This window comes from Borostomias antarcticus, assembly GCF_949987555.1.
Source record: "Borostomias antarcticus genome assembly, chromosome: 24".
NCBI classification, from domain to species: domain Eukaryota; kingdom Metazoa; phylum Chordata; class Actinopteri; order Stomiiformes; family Stomiidae; genus Borostomias; species Borostomias antarcticus.
The window spans coordinates 13,144,203-13,168,044 of NC_140257.1; the positions used below are offsets into that span (position 1 = coordinate 13,144,203).

The following is a 23,842-nucleotide window of genomic DNA, read 5'->3' on the forward strand; positions in this document are numbered from 1 at the left end:
TAAAATGCATTCAAAGAATCAACTAAATTAAACACAGGAAACAGGACAAACGGTCATAAACATACAGTCAAAATTATCTGTCTGTATGTAGCTAAAGATGCTTCTGTTTAGACAGGCTTTTTTGAAATCGAGAGTTCAACATGTTTTTGAATGATATTTCACGGTGCCCACCCACATCCATTGTATGACCTAAACGGTGGTAGAGCAATTATCAGACTTTCTCAAAAGTGCTAGTTTTGTCAACGTTTTGATCTGAACCATTGTATATGATCATATGTAACCTTAAAACAGGGCTAAACATGCATTTTCCCTTTACTACTCCTTTAATAGCATAGAAACAATCATGCAATACATTAAAATGATCAGTCATGTTAGGTTTAAAGGGAAAGTCCAATTGTCCGCGCAACAATGGTATGAAATGCCTTCAAATTTGCGGATAATGAGGCCAAGAGGAATCATGTACAGCGCAAACAGAATCGGACCTAAACCCTATCCCTGGGGCACCCCATAGGATAGAGAAGTGGACATATGAGGCCCAACAGCCACAGAGAAACTTCTACCTGAGAGATATGAGGCAAACCATTCGAGGACGCTCCCTGAGACGCCCACCCACTCTCTAAGCCTGTCTAGCAAGATGCGGTTATCCACAGTATTGAAAGCTGCACTGAGATCAAGCAGCACCAGGCAGCTTGGAAATAGGCGACACAGTCTATGTCCATGGCACCTTATGGTTTGTAAGCAATGGTGGTGTTCTCAAGTTGTAGCATGCTGGTGAGCCATGCCATTATGTGAAGACGTTGGGCCGTCTGTGTTGTTGCCTGGGCCTCCGGAGCATGCTGCTGTGATCACTTGGCACAGGTGTCGAGACAGCGCCCTCTCCAGGTAGGTCCTCAACATAACTGTCCTTTCTGTCCTGTGAGTGCAGAGTTTGTGGTTTTCACTTCTTGTTTTCTGGCTCAGGTGACATGATGTCCTCAGGCTGTATGTATTCAAGCTGCACAGGTCAGGTGTATTGGTACACACAGGTTTCACTGTCTCAGATGGGCACAGGATAGGAAGGGTTTAGATGGCACAGGATAGGAAGTGGCACAGGATAATACTCATCATCATCATCCTCTTCCTCTGACTGGAGAGTTTCCAGTGGCAGGTGGTCACATGGGAGGAGAGGAGAAGGAGAAGTCCTTGATCTCACTTTTTCCTTTCTCAGGTCTGAGTTTGTAAATAAGGATACCTTTGTACACTTGACTACAACTGTGTGGATAGTATCCTCCCAGTGGTTTCTCAATTTGCCTGGACCATCACAAGGTGTCATGTTCCTGATTATACAATAATAAGAGAAACCGCACACTGTCTCTATAGATCCAAAAGATGGTTTAATATGACGACTTAGACAAAGGCTACGGCCGAAATGTCGTCATATTAAACCGATTTACGCATCTAGAGACAGAGTGTGCGGTTTCTCTTTTTATTATATTATGTCCCTCGTTGCAGGCACCTCCCTGAGATAGCCGACGGTGTGCGTTTTCATTTGCAACATTTGCAAAATGTTCATGATTATGATACGACCAGTACCCTTTTCCCAGCAGCCATTTTGATATCATTGCAGGGTAAACACAGGTGTAAGTAAGTAAGTTTTCTTAGAACAGGACTTGATAGTGCAGGGTTAGATTGAAAAGTCTACCAAAATTCAAGATTCCTTTATTTGCCACATGTAATGTACGGTGTACAGTCACAATGAAATGTTGCTGCCTACTCCAGGATTATGCTCAAAACAGAAACTCCAATGCTCAATTTACAAATTACAAGTAACAAATTACACAATAAGTACCATTTCTGAACAGTACAAAGATAAATAAATAAATAAAACAAGATAGATACCGGTCTGGATGGATTATGTACTATATATGGATATATGTAAATAAATATGGATATATGTAAATAAATATGGATATATGTAAATAAATAGCCCGCGGACATACACTAGATATTCTGATCCTCTGGGTATAGTGGTACTATACGTTAGGTAGAGTCATTCAGGTGCCAGATGGTTTTCGGAAAGAAGCTCTATCTGAGTCTCTTCGTGCTCACCCTGTGAGTGAGGTATCTTTTCCCTGACCATAGCAGGGAGAACAGTCTTGCATCTTCTGGTGTAGATGTCCACAAGGTGGGGGAGTGGCCCCTCTAAGGTACATTCAGCTGACCGTAACACTTTCTTTAGGGCCTTGCGATCCTGAGATCGGCTGTTCCCGTACCAGGTGGTGATATTCCCAGTCAGGATGCTCTCAATCATGCATGAGTAGAAGCTCCGTCGAATCTGGTGGGACGCTCTGAATTTATTCAGTTGTCCTTGGTGGTACAGTCTCTGATGTGTTTTCCTCACTACAGTGTCTGTGTGTGCTGACCATGTCAGGTCCTTAGTGATCTGGACGCCAAGATACTTGAAGCTGTCCACTCTCTACAGGGATCCCGTTGATGATTAGAGGACTGTAGTTCCTCTACTGCTTCCTCTCAAAGTCCACCAGCATCTCCTTTGTCTTGCTGACATTCAGATGGAGGTTGTTTTCCTGACACGACTGGTTCAGGAGCCTCATCTCCTCCAGGTAGGCCCTCTCATGATTGTTGGTGATCAGGCCTATCACTGCTGTGTCATCAGCAAACTTGACGATGGTATTGGAGTCAAAGGTGGCTGTACAGTCGTGCATGTACAGGGAGTACAGCAGTGGGGACAGAACATAGCCTAGGGGGGCTTCCGTATTGAGGGTGAGGGTGTATAAGGTGTGGTTGCCTACAGTATCTTACCCACCTGCGGTCTGTCTGACAGGAAGCCCAGGATCCACTAGCCCTCTGTGTCGTTTTGCCCCAGGACCCTGAGCTTGGTGTCGAGTCTGGGTGGGGTTACAGTGTTGAAAGCTGAACTGTAGTCAATGAACAGCAGTCACACATCCCGGCCACACACTTCTGAGGTCACCTTGTACCTCTTCCTACTCTTCCTCAGCTGTCCTCATCTAACTGCCTGTACAGTTCCAATATCAGTCCTTCCTGACAGCATAATGTTGTGTTACGGCCCCTCGCCTCCACTGCCTTCCACCGGAGTGTCTATGCGCCCTGCGTACCAGTCCAGTGCGCCGCCCCGGCCCCGGTCTCCAGCGCTTGGGCTCCCCGGAATTCCCGCATTTCACCACCACAGCTGGCTGGTGGTGAAACGGACGTTTGACGTCATCTAATTTCCGTAGTTTGACATATTTCCGACTCAAACAGGCTATAGGGGCAGGACATAACATTTGGAGGAATTTGATTGGAACATTGACAAGTGGGCAGGCTATACTTTAGACACATTCGATAGACAGATAGCGATGATTGACAGGTGGATGTCGTGAGATTATTGGTTGATCTGGCGCGTGCATTGCTGACGTAAGCACTCGGGAGATTTTCTTTTACAGGAAGAAGAAAAACATTTTATATAAGATTACAACGAAACTGTTTATTTTTATTTTTATGTTGGCATATATTCTTAAATAGGTGCACACTATTACCAAGGATTTGATCCAATATGGAAACAAATGCTTTTTTGATTTAATGGCATCTTTAAAACAAAAAAGGCTTGAAATATATCACTTTATATGTCTAATGAATACAGAATATATGAAAAGTTTTACTTTTTGAAATAAATTACAGAAATAATGAACTTTTCCACGATATCCTAATTGTTTAAGATGCACCTGTATTCCTGTGGCAAGTACCGAGCTGTTTTTAGCTTACTTCTCTGTTCGTGTAGTGTCTTTTTGTCCATACCTACGTGATTAATTCCATTCCCTAATCCACTTTTTTCCTCTTTCCATTTCTTCTTCCCAGACCCGATATTTGAATTACCCTTTTTGTTATTAAAAGCCCTGCAGACATTCAAAATTTTCCACTGCTTCTGTGTCATGCATTTGGGTCCTAAACGACCAAGTCATAACTGTTGTGATTGAGGTTTTGCACAATAACAATGATTTTTGGGAGTGCACCATGCCTCACTGACACAACAGGATCACCAAACTCTAGCCCTTCAGGCAACTGTAAGTTCTCATCAGGCTCAAAAATCAGGTCATCAAGGCCTGTACCCTAAGGTCTGTACTCTATGGCCTGTACTCTAGGCCTGTACTCTAGGCCTGTACTCTAGGCCTGTACTCTAAGGCCTGTGCTCTAGGCCTGTACTCTAGGCCTGTACTCTAAGGCCTGTACTCTAAGGCCTGTACTATAAGGCCTGTACTATAAGGCCTGTACTCTAAGGCCTGTGCTCTAAGGCCTGTACTCTAAGGCCTGTACTCTAAGGCCTGTACTCTAAGGCTTGTACTCTAAGGTCTGTACTCTAAGGTCTGTACTCTAGGCCTGTACTCTAAGGCTTGTACTCTAAGGCCTGTTCTCTAAGGCCTTTACTCTAAGGCCTGTACTCTAGGCCTGTGCTCTAAGGCCTGTACTCTAAGACTTGTACTCTAAGGCCTGTACTCTAAGGCCTGTACTCTAAGGCCTGTACTCTAAGGCCTGTACTCTAGGCCTGTACTCTAGGCCTGTACTCTAAGGCCTGTACTCTAAGGCCTGTACTCTAAGGCCTGTACCCTAAGGCCTGTACCCTACACTGAATTTGAATGGAGCTACCCTCTCATAGCTGCCCTCACATTATGGACAAACATGTGTCCTACACTCACTGCATTAATTAAGGTTTTTGCTGAGATGAGGAAATGTTTCAATCATTTTTAACGTAAATAATTTTTACTGTCTTCACAAGCTTCACAAGTTTCTCTTTCTCCCCGTGTCTCGTCTGGTCTTGTAGACTGTCTAGCACAAGGCGTTCAATGACATTAAAGCCTTATATAAAAACACTTTTTGCACGTAAGTAGCACATATCCACCAATGTCCACTAGCCTGGCCAAAGAGGATGGAATGCCAAGAGGGGACACTTAGCCTATGAATTTTTGGCACCCGCCTGAAGAGGGCGCTTGCGTAGCGTTGCCGCCATTATGGACTGTCATCTGCTGCCAAATCCAGTCAGGTCAACATGAAGACTACAAAGCAGCTGTGAAAAAACGAATACAGTGTTCTGCAATAAATTATCAGAACTATCAGAGTACATGTGCAGAACTTGTAAACTTGTAAATTGAAATTTACTGGACCTGTCAGTGCTAGCTAATTATTTAGCTAATGTTAGCTATGAACAAAGAATCCTGACAGGTAATTGTTTGTTTAACTTGTTCACAGAAGTGTAGAAATTGAAGTTGACTAAACCTGTCAGTAAACGGTTAGCTAGTGTAACCAATGTAATACAGCTTACAGTTCCTGCTAGTTTACAGTTAACCATTGTAAACTAGCAGGAATGGCTCTGAGGCTTTGGGTTGAGTGTTTTTATCTGTCCTGTACACAGAAAGGCATCACATCACAGCCATATACAGATGGACAAGACGGCCCCAGGCCACACTGCTCAGTCTCTTCTTTCAAACATAAGAGTTATGTACTATCACATGAATGTAAAGTAATGTAATAGTTTACATAGCTGTGTATATAGGGGCCATTCCAGAATTGGAGCACATTTTCAGTCCCAGCCATGAAATGTCATATAATATAAACAAAAATATTAAAACATTACATTGTTATGTAATTTATACTTGTCCTGAGACCAAACATAAATATAGTTGTTGAAAAAATTATTCCAAAATATTTTTTAAAATACCTAATAACTCTCATGCACCCCCCAAAACATAATTTTGCTCTTGTCCCGCCTTCTTGTTGACCAACTTGCATGTCAAATATAACATTAAAAATATGTTTTAAATTTACTTTTCTTGCTATTATTATCTTGATCTATGTCTCTTATAATGTTTTATTATTATTATTATTATTATTCAACATATTTTAAATAGTTGTAATAATAAGCTTAAGTTGTGTCCCACAACATGCATGCAACCCTGTTACTTAAACCTATTCAGCCTAGCAGAGGAGGAGAAAAATATGTGAGTTACATGTCACACAGGAAATTACATCATCAAGACATTAGGTAACGAAATGGCAAGACCAAAGGTAAGTCCTCTCTTCAACTTTTCATATTTTTCTAATCTTTTCAACCTTGATTGACTGTGTCACTCTAACTAATTACCCTGTTACTCATATTCTTAGAATAAGACAAAAAAAAAAAAAAAAACTTTTTTTTATTCATATAACTATGTTTGACCTCAACCTTGATGCTAACAAACATTACTCCACTAGCATCTGTTCCTGAGGTACAGTAAAAGCTAACATTAGCATGGATTTGCAACCCTGTTACCATAATTTGAGTAACAGGGATGCGCTAGAGTAATAGGGTTGCATAAAATGTAATGTGTATAATCCCATTTTATTTTAAATGAGTGAGTATTCATGGTGAATGTGACATTCTTTACTTAATGGTATAAGGATTTACTGAAAAATATTTTAAAATATACTGTTTTCAGGTTCCTGAGTTTTGGTAACAGGGTTGCGCCAAGCATAGCACACACAGCAAATAAAACCTCTCATAAAAAGTGTACCTTTGATGCCTGAGCTGGACCAATCACATTGTTGATGTTTTTTTGCCTGTTTTTATTAAATACATAACAGAAAATGGTAAAAAATAAATGGTCAGTTTTTTAAAAGTGTAGATGCCTAATTGTCCTCCAATTCTGGAATGACCTATAGGTAGTAAGGTTGTAAAGAACTATAGTCACTGTGAAGAGTGTAATAGATGTCCCTGACGATCCACGGTTCACATTTCTGAGATACAAACAGTAGTGTCTTTTTGTCCATACATGATTCCATTCCCTAATCCGCTTTTTTCCTCTTTCCATTTTTTCTCCCCTGACCCGATATTTGAGTGACCCTTTTTGTCATTAAAAGCCCTGCAGACATTAAAATGTTTCCACTGCCTCTGTGTCATGCATTTGGGTCCTAAACAACCAAGTCATAACTGTTGTGATTTATAAGGTTTTGCACAATAACAGGATCACCAAACTCTAGCCCTTCAGGCAACTGTAAGTTCTCATCAGGCTCAAAAACCAGGTCATCGAGGCTTGTACTCTAGGCCTGTACTCTAGGCCTGTACTCTAGGCCTGTACTCTAAGGCCTGTACTCTAAGGCCTGTACTCTAGGCCTGTACTCTAAGGCCTGTACTCTAAGGCCTGTACTCTAGGCCTGTGCTCTAAGGCCTGTACTATAAGGCCTGTACTCTAGGCCTGTACTCTAAGGCCTGTACCCTAAGGCCTGTACCCTACACTCAATTTGAATGGAGTTACCCTCTCCTTTGCTGCTCTCACATTATGGACACACATGTGTCCTACACTCACTGCATTAATTAAGGTTTTTGTTGAGATGAGGAAATGTTTCAATCATTTTTAACGTAAATAATTTTTACTGTCTTCACAAGCTTCACAAGTTTCTCTTTCTCCCCGTGTCTCATCTGGTCCTGTAGACTGTCTAGCACAAGGCGTTCAATGACATTAAAGCCTAAATAATAGGGAATTTGTTGTTTGCTGCCAGTCAGCGTGTACAGTACAATGCTCCTTTATCTAGCTGCAGCTTCTCCAATTCACTGACGAAACGGCGCAGGTGCTCATCCATCCATGCCCTTGTCATCTCCCGCCTGGACTACTGCAACTCTCTCCTTGCTTGGAACCCGGTGTCAGCCATTAAACCCCTGGAACCCTAAACTGCCCACCAACGTCAGGACAGTAGAGTTGCGGCCCATCTTTTGCCGCAGGCTCAAAACTCATCAAGAAGTACTACCACGATCCTCCCTCACCTGTTGTATTTATTAGATTGCTATTCTTGCACTTTGCTTTCAGCACTAGATTATGCTCTTAGTCACTTGTTTTAGAAAGTAGATGCACTTGTGAGTTCTTGCAAGTAGTAGTACATTGGCTTTTCCTACTTTAATGCAATTATTGTAAGTCACTTTGGATAAAAGTGTCAGCTAAATGACTGTAATGTAATGTAATTCAGACTCAATTTTATCAGAGGAGTGGGCATAAGCAGTAAAATGATGGAAATAAGACTTTTTCTGATCTGAGTATGCAGAGGCTCTCTGACGTGATTGGGTTTTGCTGCTCCCTAGTGGTCACTTTTGCTCACCTTAGGATACACGTTGCCAATTTTGATCTGAAGATGACTTCGACCGCTTTGCCTTCGCAAGCTCTTTTCTGATGCCTGAGTTGTTGAAGGCCTGAAAGGATGGCAGACGAGATGGTTCCAGTTACAGCTCAGGGTCCAGGGATGATCCTCAAGCCAAACATCCCAGCAGTGCCTAATGTTGTGCCCTTACACAGAGGAATAAGAGAGGGGTGAAATATGAAGACATGACGCACATGGCTCTCGCCTAGTAGATCGACAAACAATTATCACACGATCTGCTGAAATCAAGAAATAAATTACATGTGCTAAAAATAGAATACTGTAATATAAGACACAACTTTAACTAGTTTTCCAAATATATTTTGTCTAAACATATCTTATAGCCTATACTCGGCCTACTTTACGGAGCCTACTTGTCATATCTCTCTTTTTTCCACCAAGAAAAACTCGTTTTTTTGTGCGTAGCTGGAAGTCAGCGCACCTAGTATAATGTTTGTCGGGTTATCACTCCCTCCCTTCCTCCCGACAATGTTGGCTTGCATTTCTCTGTTGGCACCACAAGAGGCAGTAGTCCCAGCACACCAAAATCAAGAAGGACACCAATATCAACCTGCTGATTTTCACTACACAACTAGTGGTCAGAGCATTGGACTCCCATCCGGGAGACCGGGGTTCAAGACCCGGTGGGGATGACTTTATGGGACGATACCCCAAACCTCCACATGTTCATCCTTTCATTCCAACCTTTACCCCTTGCCTTACAGATCAGATCCTGTCCCAACCCCAACCCTTATTCTAACCCCAACCCACACTAGGGACTGGAAGAAGGACACCAAAACCAACCCCCCAATCTCCACTGCACAAGTAGAGTAGTGGTCAGAGCATTGGACTCCCACCCGGGAGACCGGGTTCAAGACCCGGTGGGGATGACTTTATGGGACTATACCCCAAAACTCCACATGTTCATCCTTTCACTCCAACCTTTTTATCCCTTACCTAAATTCCACAAGTAAAGTAGTGGTCAGAGCATTGGACTCCCATGCGGGACATTCTCAGAGATTACTGTCTACTTACTTCACCACCTAAAGGGAAGTGCATACAGCAGGTAATGACAGAAACAGAAGTTGAACCAATTGCAGCAAAATAGCTAACGTTACAGGAATAAACAGTGTAACGGCTTTAGCCACTGACTGCTACCATTAATGTTATGGAAGCTCGAGGCAGTGGGTTACACAGGATTTTACAACAGCTACGGGGTTTTAGGCACTCCACTATCGCGTCGGGCCTAACAACGTCCCGTAGCTTTTGTAAAATCCCTTGTAACCCACTGCCTCTCGTGGGCAATTGCTTGAATACCGCACTGCTAAGGACCATTCATTGTGTACAAAGACTTTTTTCACTCGGTCTACATTACTGCATCTACAGACAAAAGTGAAGACATTTTTCGAAAGATGAAAGCCTTTTCTTCGATGTGGCTACAGTTGTAGCCCCCCATCCTTTATATAAAAGCACTTTTTGCACGTAACATATCCACCAATATCCTCTAGCCTGACTTCGTAACCCTGACCATGTGATCTGCCCACTAGCCTGGCCAAAGAGTATGGAATTGAATGATTGAATAGGGCTACTACAGCTACCTAGCTCAAGTCCAAACTGATCACAGCACTGCACTTCTAAAGGTCACGGCTCATGAGCGTCTCAGACCGTATCAGATTGGCGGAAGGGGGTGTCAAAGTCAAACACAAAACAAATAGCCCACAAGACGTGAGTTTGACTTTTTATTTTTTGCAGCAATCAAGACACATTAAACAAACTTTATTCAAAATGTTCAACTAAACAACAAAAATGCATGTTCAGTCTTGGGCTTAAGGTGTCCCTTAGAACTGTGGGCGCAGGGCGGAGGCCCCTTTGCCCCCCCCCCCCCACCCCAACCCCCCTTTCCTACACCCACCCCCACCGCCAGCATGTTTACTGTGTACTTGTATATAAATTATACTTATGACTCATAGTCTGTGCATTTACAATAATTTGGATATCGATATACACTACCGCACTGATTTACCCCCATACCCTTTGCCTCCGTGAGAGATCTCTGATTTGATTGGTGGGACGCGTGCTTGACAACCAGGGGCTGGCCGGGGAGCAGCAGCGGAAAGATCGAGCAAGCAGCCACAGAGAGGAGTGGAGGCAGACTAACAAAAACAAGCAGGAATACCGTGACGGCGTTTGTCTTCAAAACAGACAGACATCTGCGGAGCAGCTATTCAGCCCATGCATATTTAGACACAGGTGGGTCAAAATCTTTTGTTTGTAACCGCTAGCAGTGCGTGGGAAGGGTAGGGAAGGGAAGGGAAGCTTAGCTCCGCACCCCGCCCCGCCCGCCGTGAGAGCAGAGCTAGTCAGCTAGCTCACGGATGATGACTGCATGTCCATCCATGCCTGGCCTGGCTAGCGGCCCAGTCTTCCCTTGTTTTCAGGCTGTCATAGCGGTTTGGCTGTGCACTCTCGATAAGCAAGTCTTCACGACCAGCTAGCTGTGTATCTGGTTATAGAATGCTAGCTAGCTATTAAGATATTTAGCATAACTAACATACCTGTCCGCTATCTATTCTAGCTAAATAGCCAGCTGGCTCGCTAAGCTTCTTATGTTGTGACTCCTCTCACTCGAAAGCCTGTTTATTAGCTAGCTCACGGTAGCTTCAGCTTGCTAGCAGTTGCGTATTGTATTGAACCCCACCCAGAACCTGCATTGCTTAGCTAGCTATAGCTATTTGGTATACAAAAAGATTGCACGCAGGTTAGGGATGTTGATATGCGAGACATTGTCTAGGTAGCAAACAAGTCAAACGCAGATATGGGGGTCTTTATTCAGTTAAATTACCGGTATTGTGTCTTGACAGATGTTGCCGGTTTGAATGAATGAGCAATTGCTCATGCAAAAACTGATATTTGGTCACTAACATGCCATCATGCTTCTTGTCTGTTATGTGTCGTTATTGCATAATTGAAAGCACAGTTATATGTAACTGCATTAACTGTAGCTGCAGACATGGCCCTGTTACTGCCCTGAACGAGGCTGTTAGCTAATCATCATGTGCAGACGAGTAACATTTGGCATCATTATCACGGCATGTTTATGTCTGCATGGACCCGAGACGACAGGTGCTTATTTCCTTTGCTTGTTTGCAGGAAGGGAGTGAAACAGTTGAGATAAGAGCATGGATGTATTAGGTTCTGCCAGGCCGTTCGAATTTAGTTAGTCACAGACTCAGTGCAGGAGCCAGGAGGAACAAATAGATTGGTGAACAACTTCCACTGTGTGTGACAGACGCTCTGACAAATGTTGCAGAGAACCACTTGTTAAGACTTACAGTCGAGAAAGCAAAGTTACTCGGAACTAAAGCATATAGCTCCTACTTACAAAGTAGTCTTCACACATACAGTACAGTTCATGTACAAAAATGATATGATTATGATTAAAATAAGGATATGCGCATGCACACACACGCACCATATGTTGACATTCTGGGCCCCCGTAAAATTGACAGATTGTTTTGTTGTCCTGCATGGCAGCCCGTCGTCATCGCCATGACAGCGGAGGAGACCATCAACGTGAAGGAGGTGGAGATCATCAAGGTGATCTTGGACTTCCTCAACTCCAGGAAGCTACACATCAGCATGCTGGCCCTGGAGAAGGAGAGCGGCGTCATCAACGGCCTCTACTCTGACGACATGCTTTTCCTCAGGTACTCTCAGTGACCGTAATCACTAATAAATAGTTCACTACTACTACTGCTACTAGTTCACCATCACTAACAAAACTATTAGGCTACTGCAGTATAGTATGGCTTTACTGGTGCTACGACTACTATTATTACTATTACTACTACTACTACTACTACTACTACTACTACTACTACTACTACTATTACTACTAGTAATAGTACCACTACTGCTACTCTTTCCCTTTCAGATCTTCCTCTTCCTCCTCTTTTCTAGTTGGTATACTCTGTTCAGCAAGGTGGCTCATGGATGGTCACACCATGGACTTCGTCACTGCTCTTATGTCGGCTATCACTGCATAAGCTTGATATTATTGACACTTGACAGGGCCAGCTGAGCGTTCAGTATCTATACGTTTGCGACAAGGTCAACTTTAGTCCTCATTCAGAATGCCTCGGATGGGCTACATACTGTAGATGACTTCCACTTTGAAGTAGCTTAAACTTTTATTAGCCTAGATAGATTCCAAAGTGTTCCTTGCAGGTAGGTCACACAGAGAGTGAAAGCACTGTGGTAGGTTGCAGGGTTTTTCCTGCATAGAGAATTACGAGGCCGTCAAATTTCGTGCCGCCTCCAGCTCTCGAGAAAAAAACACTAAGACCTGCCAACCTGCACACATTTTGCGTAGTAGGTGCTAATTTTTTGTTTTCAATTGATTTATTTTGTAAACATGTCATCTGTGCGACCTTGAAATATAATTGGGAGCTCATAATTGTTCTGGTGGGAACTTTTTTCCATTCAGACGATTCGCTAGTTACACACTCATGCGGTGCTGTTCTTGGTAGCGGTGAAAACCAAAGTTTTCCTCCCATGAGTTAAACGCCTAGACGTTATAGAACAGACAATGCTTTCTCTATGGGAGTGGGGAGCCTCTTCTCCATCCATTGACATAAAACCTCAGGTCTACTGTCTAGCCTACAGTACATGTTTGGCCTGACAACCTACATTATAGTCACAGTGCCTTGATATGCCCTCACAAATGTTATAGGCTGTTTGCTATTTAGAAATAAATAAACACAATGAAGCTTATTATGTAGGCTAATATAGTTAGGCAGACAAGCTAATCCAGCACACATTAGTGCATAGAAAATTCACCAGAATTCAGGAAATCAAGATTTGATGCCCCAAATTTCCCGGGGCCACTCCCAGACCCCCACTTAAGGTACCACCTCCGCCTCATTTTGAGCCAGGAAAAGCCCTGGGTTGATAGTGGGGCGTACCTCTGAATGTCAGCCAATAGCGTACTGTCTGTCTCAAGACCTCGTTGGGCCTCCACTCGGAGTGTGAAATGCATTCTGGGATGAGGTTGTCACACAGTGCCTATTCATCGCCTCCTGTTCAGTTCTTCCCAACTGGTTTATTACTCTGGAACCTCTCACAAAAAGACAATTAGCGGGATTCCTCCGTAATGAAGGGGAGCGAGGAAGCTTCTGGTTTTTGTGTGTTCTGTTGCAGCTCTCCGAGAACAAAATTGTGTATCTCATTTTATCCCAGACACGTCAATGGTTTTAGCTCACAAGTAGTGGCTTTATGTCTCAATGACATACTAGTACTAACTAGCCTACATGTTTGCTTACCTAATAACCACCAGTGTGTCTTTCCTTTTCCTCTGTGTTCAGACAACTGGTGTTGGACGGTCAGTGGGATGAAGTGCTCCAGTTTATTCAGCCGTTGGAGTGCATGGACAAGTTTGACAGAAAAAAGTGAGGTTACTGGTTATTCACACTTATTTGCGGAGGAAGTACTGTATTGTCTAATTCTTGAATTTAGAGGGATAAAGCTGAGCTGTTGTGTTGTAGGTTCCGTTATATCGTTCTGAAGCAGAAGTTTCTGGAAGCCCTCTGTGTGAACAACGCCATGTCGGCAGAGGAAGAGCCACAGCATGTGAGTCTCTCCCTTCGTCTATTTCTCTCTGTCTGCCTCTCTGTCTCTCTCAATGTCTATCTTTTGCCCTCTCTGTTCCTCTCTCTCACACACACACACACACACACACACACACACACACACACACACACACACACACACACACACACATAACAGTATGTAGAAAACAATTGTCTGTCTACTCATCCTCCTAAATTAGCTGTAATGTCAGACATGCACAGTGTATCTGAGAATTCACCCCGTGTCACCCAGGGCTAGTGTGTCTCTAGGTCCGTATGTGTGTGTGTGTCTGTGTGTGCGTGCGTGCGTGCGCGTGTGCTGTTTAATCTAACCAGCCATGTGTGTTATCATGTGTTTGATTGCGTATCATCAGAATTTACTTCTAAGTCCCACAGTTGTGTGGACATCAGACATGACATAATTTCTTTTTCTCTGGCATTTACAATATTTGCCTCAGAGTGGGCGATGACACTAAGCTCCAGGGTCCACAGGGATATTTCCTGTTGCCTTGATGTTCAGAATAGACGGCTTCATTCTGGTCTTCGTTTCAACTCATAGGGTTTGGTTCAAAGGCTTTACAGGAAAGCAATAAGAAAGTACGCCGTTTGAGTTTATGAAAAGTGTACACAGTAAATTAAATATATTCATATTATAATTAGTATGAGTTTAAAATGCAATGATCATTCAGCCATATAGTTGGACTGTTGAGAAGTGAGATTCCATATCCTCTCTCTCTCTTTCTCTCTCTCTCTCTCTCTCTCTCTCTCTCTCTCTCTCTCTCTCTCTCTCTCTCGTGTTCTCCCAGTTGGAGTTCACCATGCAGGAGGCGGTGAAGTGTCTCCACGCCCTGGAGGAGTTCTGCCCGTGTAAAGATGACTACAGCAAGCTGTGTCTGCTCCTCACCCTGCCCCGCCTCACCAACCACGCAGAGTTCAAGGTACAGTACAGTACAGTACCCCCTGCTCCAGGTCCGCTCACAGGAGACCACATCTGACGGTCATCTGGACGGCAATTTAAATTAACATTTATTTACGCAGGAGAATCCAACGAGACTAGGGTCTCCTTTTCACAGGAGCACATTTTACACGTGGCTGTGATGTGGCCAGTTAACTAGGCTGCGTCTCCACTAGCCAGCTTTCGGCCATTGTGCAGCCTGGTTGAACTTAGAGCACTGCTCTGTGATTACCAGAAATATAACATCTAAATTCCAGGTCCCTTACATAATAGAGGTCGAAATGATGCGTAACATGATCTGTTTGACAAAGCCATTGTTAGCAAAGCCAATTTCTAATGTAATTCTTTGAACCCGATCTGATTTTGCACTAATAGTGCCTAACTCGATTCTGTTCGATAACGTCATAATGTTAGCAATGTTTTTGTTCCATTCTCATGTGTGTAACGCCCCCCCTCCCACCCCAGGAGTGGAACCCCAGCACGGCACGGGTGCAGTGTTTCGAGGAGGCGTGCAGCATGGTGGCAGAGTTCATCCCCGCAGACAGGAAGCTGAGCGAGGCAGGGTTCAAGGCCAGCGGGAACCGTCTCTTCCAGCTGCTCCTCAAGGGCGTGCTGTACGAGTGCTGCGTGGACTTCTGCCAGGTGGGTTTAGAGGAGAGAGACCGGTCAGGGCTCAGGTTTAGAGGAGAGAGACCGGTCAGGGCTCAGGTTTAAAGGAGAGAGACCGGTCAGGGCTCAGGTTTAGAGGAGAGAGACCGGTCAGGGCTCAGGTTTAGAGGAGAGAGACGGGTCAGGGCTCAGGTTTAGAGGAGAGAGACCGGTCAGGGCTCAGGTTTAGAGGAGAGAGACCGGTCAGGGCTCAGGTTTAGAGGAGAGAGACGGGTCAGGGCTCAGGTTTAGAGGAGAGAGACCGGTCAGGGCTCAGGTTTAGAGGAGAGAGACCGGTCAGGGCTCAGGTTTAGAGGAGAGAGACCGGTCAGGGCTCAGGTTTAGACCAGAGAGACCGGTCAGGGCTCAGGTTTAGAGGAGAGAGACGGGTCAGGGCTCAGGTTTAGAGGAGAGAGACCGGTCAGGGCTCAGGTTTAGAGGAGAGAGACCGGTCAGGGCTCAGGTTTAGAGGAGAGAGACCGGTCAGGGCTCAGGTTTAGACCAGAGAGACCGGTCAGGGCTCAGGTTTAGACCAGAGAGAGACCGGTCAGGGCTCAGGTTTAGAGGAGAGAGACCGGTCAGGGCTCAGGTTTAGACCAGAGAGACCGGTCAGGGCTCAGGTTTAGAGGAGAGAGACCGGTCAGGGCTCAGGTTTAGAGGAGAGAGACCGGTCAGGGCTCAGGTTTAGACCAGAGAGACCGGTCAGGGCTCAGGTTTAGACCAGAGAGACGGGTCAGGGCTCAGGTTTAGAGGAGAGAGACCGGTCAGGGCTCAGGTTTAGAGGAGAGAGACCGGTCAGGGCTCAGGTTTAGAGGGGAGAGACCGGTCAGGGCTCAGGTTTAGAGGAGAGAGACCGGTCAGGGCTCAGGTTTAGAGGAGAGAGACCGGTCAGGGCTCAGGTTTAGACCAGAGAGAGACCGGTCAGGGCTCAGGTTTAGAGGAGATAGACCGGTCAGGGCTCAGGTTTAGAGGAGAGAGACCGGTCAGGGCTCAGGTTTAGACCAGAGAGACCGGTCAGGGCTCAGGTTTAGACCAGAGAGACCGGTCAGGGCTCAGGTTTAGACCAGAGAGACCGGTCAGGGCTCAGGTTTAGAGGAGAGAGACCGGTCAGGGCTCAGGTTTAGAGGAGAGAGACCGGTCAGGGCTCAGGTTTAGAGGAGAGAGACCGGTCAGGGCTCAGGTTTAGAGGAGAGAGACCGGTCAGGGCTCAGGTTTAGAGGAGAGAGACCGGTCAGGGCTCAGGTTTAGAGGAGAGAGACCGGTCAGTGCTCAGGTTTAGAGGAGAGAGAGACTGGTCAGGGCTCAGGTTTAGAGGAGAGAGAGACGGGTCAGGGCTCAGGTTTAGAGGAGAGAGACCGGTCAGGGCTCAGGTTTAGAGGAGAGAGACGGGTCAGGGCTCAGGTTTAGAGGAGAGAGACCGGTCAGGGCTCAGGTTTAGAGGAGAGAGACGGGTCAGGGCTCAGGTTTAGAGGAGAGAGACCGGTCAGGGCTCAGGTTTAGAGGAGAGAGACCAGTCAGGGCTCAGGTTTAGAGGAGAGAGATGGGTCAGGGCTCAGGTTTAGAGGAGAGAGAGACTGGTCAGGGCTCAGGTTTAGAGGAGAGAGACCGGTCAGGGCTCAGGTTTAGAGGAGAGAGACCGGTCAGGGCTCAGGTTTAGACCAGAGAGACCGGTTAGGGCTCAGGTTTAGAGGAGAGAGACCGGTCAGGGCTCAGGTTTAGAGGAGAGAGACCGGTCAGGGCTCAGGTTTAGAGGAGAGAGACGGGTCAGGGCTCAGGTTTAGAGGAGAGAGACCGGTCAGGGCTCAGGTTTAGAGGAGAGAGACCGGTCAGGGCTCAGGTTTAGAGGAGAGAGACCGGTCAGGGCTCAGGTTTAGAGGAGAGAGACCGGTCAGGGCTCAGGTTTAGACCAGAGAGACTGGTCAGGGCTCAGGTTTAGACCAGAGAGACCGGTCAGGGCTCAGGTTTAGAGGAGAGAGACCGGTCAGGGCTCAGGTTTAGAGGAGAGAGACCGGTCAGGGCTCAGGTTTAGAGGAGAGAGACCGGTCAGGGCTCAGGTTTAGACCAGAGAGACTGGTCAGGGCTCAGGTTTAGACCAGAGAGACTGGTCAGGGCTCAGGTTTAGACCAGAGAGACCGGTCAGGGCTCAGGTTTAGAGGAGAGAGACCGGTCAGGGCTCAGGTTTAGAGGAGAGAGAGACTGGTCAGGGCTCAGGTTTAGAGGAGAGAGACCGGTCAGGGCTCAGGTTTAGACCAGAGAGACCGGTCAGGGCTCAGGTTTAGACCAGAGAGACCGGTCAGGGCTCAGGTTTAGAGGAGAGAGACCGGTCAGGGCTCAGGTTTAGAGGAGAGAGACGGGTCAGGGCTCAGGTTTAGAGGAGAGAGACCGGTCAGGGCTCAGGTTTAGACCAGAGAGACGGGTCAGGGCTCAGGTTTAGAGGAGAGAGACCGGTCAGGGCTCAGGTTTAGAGGAGAGAGACCGGTCAGGGCTCAGGTTTAGAGGAGAGAGACCGGTCAGGGCTCAGGTTTAGAGGAGAGAGACCGGTCAGGGCTCAGGTTTAGAGGAGAGAGACCGGTCAGGGCTCAGGTTTAGACCAGAGAGACGAGTGTTACCTTTTGGCTTCATGTCTCAGTTTTCCCAGAATGCATCAAACCATCATCTGAGGAAGGGATAGCTGGATGGTAACCAGACTCACCAGATGGTCTGTTACACAAAGCCATCTGGGAAGTGGTCCTTGGAAACCGTTTGGAAAAAGGCAGGCACTTTCCAAAAAATGCTTGGCAGGTGATTAGATGAACCATCTGTCTATCACCGTCTATCATGGGCTAACTTCAACCAATTAGATCATGTACAGTAACGTACAGTAGAAGAGCAAAAACAGTTCGAGAAAAGCCTTCAGTGCCGCTCTTTGCTCTTCTTTCAATGAAGAACTATAGCAGCATCTACTCTAACCTCTAGGAGATGCCATTGTTGTTTTTGACTTCTCGCTGTCATTAAAACCACTAGTTCCTCATAGGGCGTTGATTGGTCTGAAATCAAACCACTGTGGTTCGGCCACAAGCACATAACTTGCCAGACTGATCCATGTAGCAAAGCAGAATGTGAACTCGCGAGATCAGGATGGTCTCCCAAGGCTGGCTGGATGGGTGGATGGTCAGATGGATGGATGGGTGGCTGCATGGATGGATGGATGGATGGATGGATGGATGGATGGATGGATGGATGGATGAATGAATGATTGGATGGGTGGGTGGGTGGGTGGGTGGGTGGGTGGATGGATGGATGGATGGATGAATGAATGGGTGGATGGGTGGGTGGGTGGGTGGGTGGGTGGGTGGGTGGGTGGGTGGGTGGGTGGATGGATGGATGAATGAATGAATGGATGGGTGGATGGGTGGGTGGGTGGATGGATGGATGAATGAATGAATGGATGGGTGGATGGGTGGATGGGTGGGTGGGTGGGTGGGTGGATGGATGGATGAATGAATGAATGATTGGATGGGTGGATGGGTGGGTGGATGGATGGATGGATGGATGGATGGATGGATGGATGGATGGATGGATGGATGGATGGATGGATGGATGGATGGGTGGGTGGATGGATGGATGGATGGATAAATGAATGGGTGGGTGGGTGGATGGATGGATGGATGGATGGGTGGATGGGTGGGTGGATGGGTGGATGGATGGATGGATGGATGGATAAATTAATGGATGGGTGGGTGGATGGATGGATGGATGGTCGGATGGCTGGCTGGCTGGCTGGCTGGACGGTCGGTCGGTCGGTCGGTCGGTCGGTCGGTCGGTCGGACGGACGGACGGACGGACGGACGGACAGAGGAGTGGATGCATAGTTGGATGGATAAACTAGCAGACTGATGGAGAAGGTAACCCCTGGTGCGCTCACTCTCCCCCCCCCCCCCCCTCCCAGAGCAAGGCGACGGGGGAGGAGATCACGGAGGGCGAGGTCCTTCTGGGAGTGGACATGCTCTGTGGCAACGGCTGCGACGACCTGGACCTGTCCCTGCTGTCCTGGATGCAGAACCTCTCCCACAGCGTCTTCTCCTGCGCCTTCGAGCAGAAGCAGCTCAACATCCACGTGGACCGCCTGGTCAAGCCCCTCAAGGCCGGCTACTCCGACCTCCTCACGCCGCTCATCAGCAAGCTGTCGCCCTATCCGCCGTCGCCACTGCGCCGCCCGCAGTCCGCCGACACCTACATGTCGCGCTCCCTCAACCCTGCCCTGGACGGCCTCTCCTTCGGCCTGTCGGGCCAGGGCAAGAGGGGGGGCGCGGCCGGGGGGGACGCGGCGGCCGGCGCCGGGAGGGGAGGGGTGTCGCCCATGTCGCAGTCCTTCGCCAACTTCCACTACCCCGGCGCGCAGAGCGTGAGCAGGAGCCTGATGATGGAGAGCTCCGACTGCCACAGCATCTTCGAGGAGTCGCCTGAGAGGTGAGCGGGGTGGGGGGGGGGGGGAGGGGCGGGCGGGGGGGGGTCATAGAACCCGGCCCTTTGTTGTGGTTAAAGGTGGAACGAGCAGGGCGAAACTCGCCAGTGATTCAAGAGAGTCAAATAACAAGTTACTCAGCCTCATGTCATTGGCCGCAGGCTTTTCCGGTTACGGCGTCACTTCTGTGAGTCTGGCTTTAAGAGAAGAAAAGTAGAACGCAAAGTACTTAATGTAGGTGACCGGGATGAGAATAGAGGTATGGAGGTTTCGCTGAGTAATGTCTGGAGGCAGTTGAGGAGCTGTACTGAGAGGAACTAGGTCTCTGTCATAGAAAGTTCTGGAAGGCTTGAATGTTTTGAGTTAACTTTCTACAGAACAGGGCCCCGTACTACGAAGCTCATTCAACATATCCAGGACAACTTTTCGCTAGCTCGCTCGAGTAAACCGGACAACCCGCAATCACAGATAAACGGTACTACAACGGTGGCTATCAACTCGTTAAGTCGACCCAGCTGGTCCAATCTAGCTATGAGCGCGTTCACGGTAAAAGGGGAGGTATTTGCTCGAAATGACCAATCGCATACCTTAGTATGGGTATTCGGACACGGCCATGGACAAGGCAAACAATAGCCTACGCATAACCAAGTTCCGTCCACCGTATTTTACACAAGAGGAGCAATAATATAGAAATATGAACTATAGGCGCAACACAGTGGCTACTGCCAAAGGCAGGAAGGAAAGCTGGAAAAATACTGCCCTACGTTTTATCATTATCCTCCACACAGGTAGGCCCTAGGCTAGATCATTGGGCTAGGCCTATTCTTATGGCATGTAAAGCAATTGTAGCCTATATCAATATATCTTATTCTTTCAGCTGCAACCCCTAGACTGGCAGGGGATGCTTAAATAAAGCAAATGTCGGCTATGGTTTTTAATAGTGTCAGGTTGGAGTAGACAATGTGAAGTCTCTATACAAGAGGAACTAGAGATAAACAGGCTATTAAAATGTAAAAAGTGAAGCTCGAGATGAAGTAGGCTCGCCTACAGGGAAAAGTAGCCTATTTCATCGTCATATCGTATAACGTCATTGATTGTCAGGCATTGGTGCTATGACAATTCAAATGTAGCCTACATATCTTTGTTCCTAGGAACGGGAGGCTAGTCTAATAAATCAACATTAAAGACTTGAAAATTGAATAAAAAATGGTTCTCGCATCACCCACAGCCTACACGAAACTGCAGGTAGACTAATAAAACGCAAGACAGTGCATAGCCTACAGTCTACGACTGTAAATGCACAAGGCAAAATATGGCTCAAGCACAAGCAGCTGTCATTCTGTAATTTTTCATGATATCGGGGAAAGCCAAAGAGGGTTTTGTCGGTTTGTAAAAAAGTCTTCTTAAGAACCTCTCGCTGTTCGCGCACAGCAGATTATTGTTTAATTCGCACACTGAAGTTCCATATAGAATCTTAACGTCCATATGCCTTTTTCCAAGTGAATTGATCGGTCAGCGGGCAGTGCTTCATACGTTTTGATCCATAATCTGGAACTTAACCTGCCCCGGAGCAGGTTAGCTCGGCAGCATAAGTTACCACGGCGATATAGCACGGTGAAAAGTGAACCACCTTCGTAGTACGGATAAACCAGGCTTGAACCTGAAGTTATCACGCTAACCCCGTAATCCTGTTTCGTAGTACAGGGCCCAGGTGTGGGAACAGTGGTGTGAACAGGCAGCTAAGTGACAGTTGATCTTAAAGGAGGTGTATCAGGTTAATTACACACATCAGTGTGTGCTGTATGTACTGTAGTTGTTATCTGAACTGTGTGCGTGTGTGCGTGCGTGCGTGCCCGTGTGTGTGTGTGCGTGCGTGTGCATGCAGTTCCAGGACCGACACGCCTGTGGATAAGATGATGGGTTCAGCAGGACCCCAGAACCTGCGGCCTGACTCCGCCCCTGGAGAGGACGCCCCCTCGCCTGGCTCTGCAGACACGAACGAGGTAACACACTCACACACACGCACATACACACTCACACACGCACACTCACACACACACACTCTCACACACAATCACACACACACTGTCACACACACTCACACACACAGACACACACACACTCACACACACACACACACACGCACATACACACACACTCACACACGCACACTCACACACACACACTCTCACACACACTCATACACTCACACACACAGACACACACACACTCACACACGCACACTCACACACACACACTCTCACACACACTCACACACACACACTGTCACACACACTCACACACACAGACACACACACACTCACACACACACACACACACACACACACTTGGGTGTTGCCTTCCTCCTCAGTCTAATAATATGGTGAGATGAATCTTGAGTCTCGTGTGTGAGTCACTGAGTCATCCTCCATCTGCAGCTCACAGCCTCCGATCCAGCCTCCCTAGACCGTCACACGAGCAGCGAGGAGATTTTTTCATACCAGTAACTGCTAAAGTACGTGCTCATGGTCATGGGCGTCAGGTCTTATTGTCCTATTGTTCTCAGGAATGGCCCAGCAGTTTGCATCTTAATAGCGCACGCATCCCACAAGCCATAGCCTAGCCTAGCTTAGCATAGCTACTTGATTTTATGTTGGAAGAAACAACAACATCACAATGTAATACATTTCAGAACATTTATTTGGGGAAAACAAATTAATCACGAGTGTGAAAAATCACTAACATTTCAACAATTTCCCCTCTGGGATAGAGTACAGGTCTGAGGACATTGTGTTACCCAAACAATCTTCAAGGGAGAAATAAGTGCAGATTCTGCCAAATCATTATTTTGTGTCAACAGTCAACAGCTTCTGAGGTTTCAGTGAGCAGCTCTCACAAATGTATCGTGGGCAGACTTACACAGTTCCTCTCCTTGGTTTTATTGTGGAACATTTGTCCACCTGGCGCTGAGTCGTCTTCCCCGGAGTGAGGGAGGAGCTGTGTGGGCAGGTTTTTTTTGTGGAGGAGGCATCAGGTCCTCCATGTGATTCTGCTGCTCAGTATAGAGTATAGTCTCCAAATGACTTGAATGTCTTTTCTGTGTCGCATTCATCGTCTAAATGCGCTTATTATGCACATGCCTCGAATCAGCTGGAGGAGAGAAGCACCTGATTACCACTGGTACCAGCGTTCAAAGACGTTGTTCTTTGCGCTTATACAGGGTATTCAAAAAAACAAAGGAACATGTCTAGCTCCTTGTGTAATACACATTTTAAATCATGACAGCATAGACTTGTGTAGTTCAGATATTTAGGAAAAGTCAGTGCATGCGAAAAATGTCGAATAGACGCTGACGGAATCATTTTAAATTGAGTACCTCAACGCCCATTGGCGTGGAAAACCACGACTAGCGTTAGTAGTCACCTCCGTCTGTCTGTCTGTCTGTCTGTCTGTCTGTCTGTCTGTCTGTCTGTCTGTCTGTCTGTCTGTCTGTCTGTCTGTCTGTCTGTCTGTCCTATCTGTCTGCCTGCCTGCCTGTCTGTCTGTCTGTCTGTCTGCCTGCCTGCCTGTGGGCTGTTCTGACTGCTTGTCCTGTCTGCTGTGTCTTGAGTCACAGCCAAGGTTGACACCAGTCACCAACAACAGCAGTATATCTGTCTGGTCTGTCTGTCTGTAAGCATACTGCTACGTTATCTTCACCTGGTGTGTGTGTGTGTGTGTGTGTGTGTGTACGTGTGCGTGTGTCCCTGGAAACCAATACAAGCCAGGAGCAGGATGAGGCGCCAGACATTAGTAGTAGTATGACTTCACCCTCATTCTCTACCTCTCCTCTCTCTTTCTCTCTCTCTCTCACACACACAGTCTGTTCTCACACATGCAGACGTTTTCTTCTGTCTTTCTCTCTCTCTCTCTCTCTCTCTCTCTCTCTCTCTCTCTCTCTCTCTCACACACACAGTCTGTTCTCACACATGCAAACGTTTTCTTCTGTCTTTCTCTCTCTCTCTCTCTCTCTCT

At 46.7% G+C, this 23,842-nt stretch overlaps 1 protein-coding gene across 2 annotated transcripts in view; it reads left to right on the plus strand.

Annotated features, from left to right (window-relative positions):
- Window positions 1-11,703: 11,703 nt before the first annotated feature.
- The window catches only part of LOC311325157 (WD repeat-containing protein 47-like), a gene marked incomplete at its 5' end in the record, with an annotated part of 20,743 nt that continues 8,604 nt past the window's right edge, over window positions 11,704-23,842 (plus strand). For both annotated transcript variants that reach the window (XM_084457820.1, XM_084457819.1), the window contains 7 exons: window positions 11,704-11,861; window positions 13,518-13,601; window positions 13,698-13,782; window positions 14,588-14,719; window positions 15,202-15,378; window positions 19,313-19,833; window positions 21,714-21,831. In XM_084457820.1, the coding sequence (XP_084313946.1) occupies window positions 11,704-11,861; window positions 13,518-13,601; window positions 13,698-13,782; window positions 14,588-14,719; window positions 15,202-15,378; window positions 19,313-19,833; window positions 21,714-21,831 (1,275 nt within the window). The remainder of the gene's footprint in view (window positions 11,862-13,517; window positions 13,602-13,697; window positions 13,783-14,587; window positions 14,720-15,201; window positions 15,379-19,312; window positions 19,834-21,713; window positions 21,832-23,842) is intronic.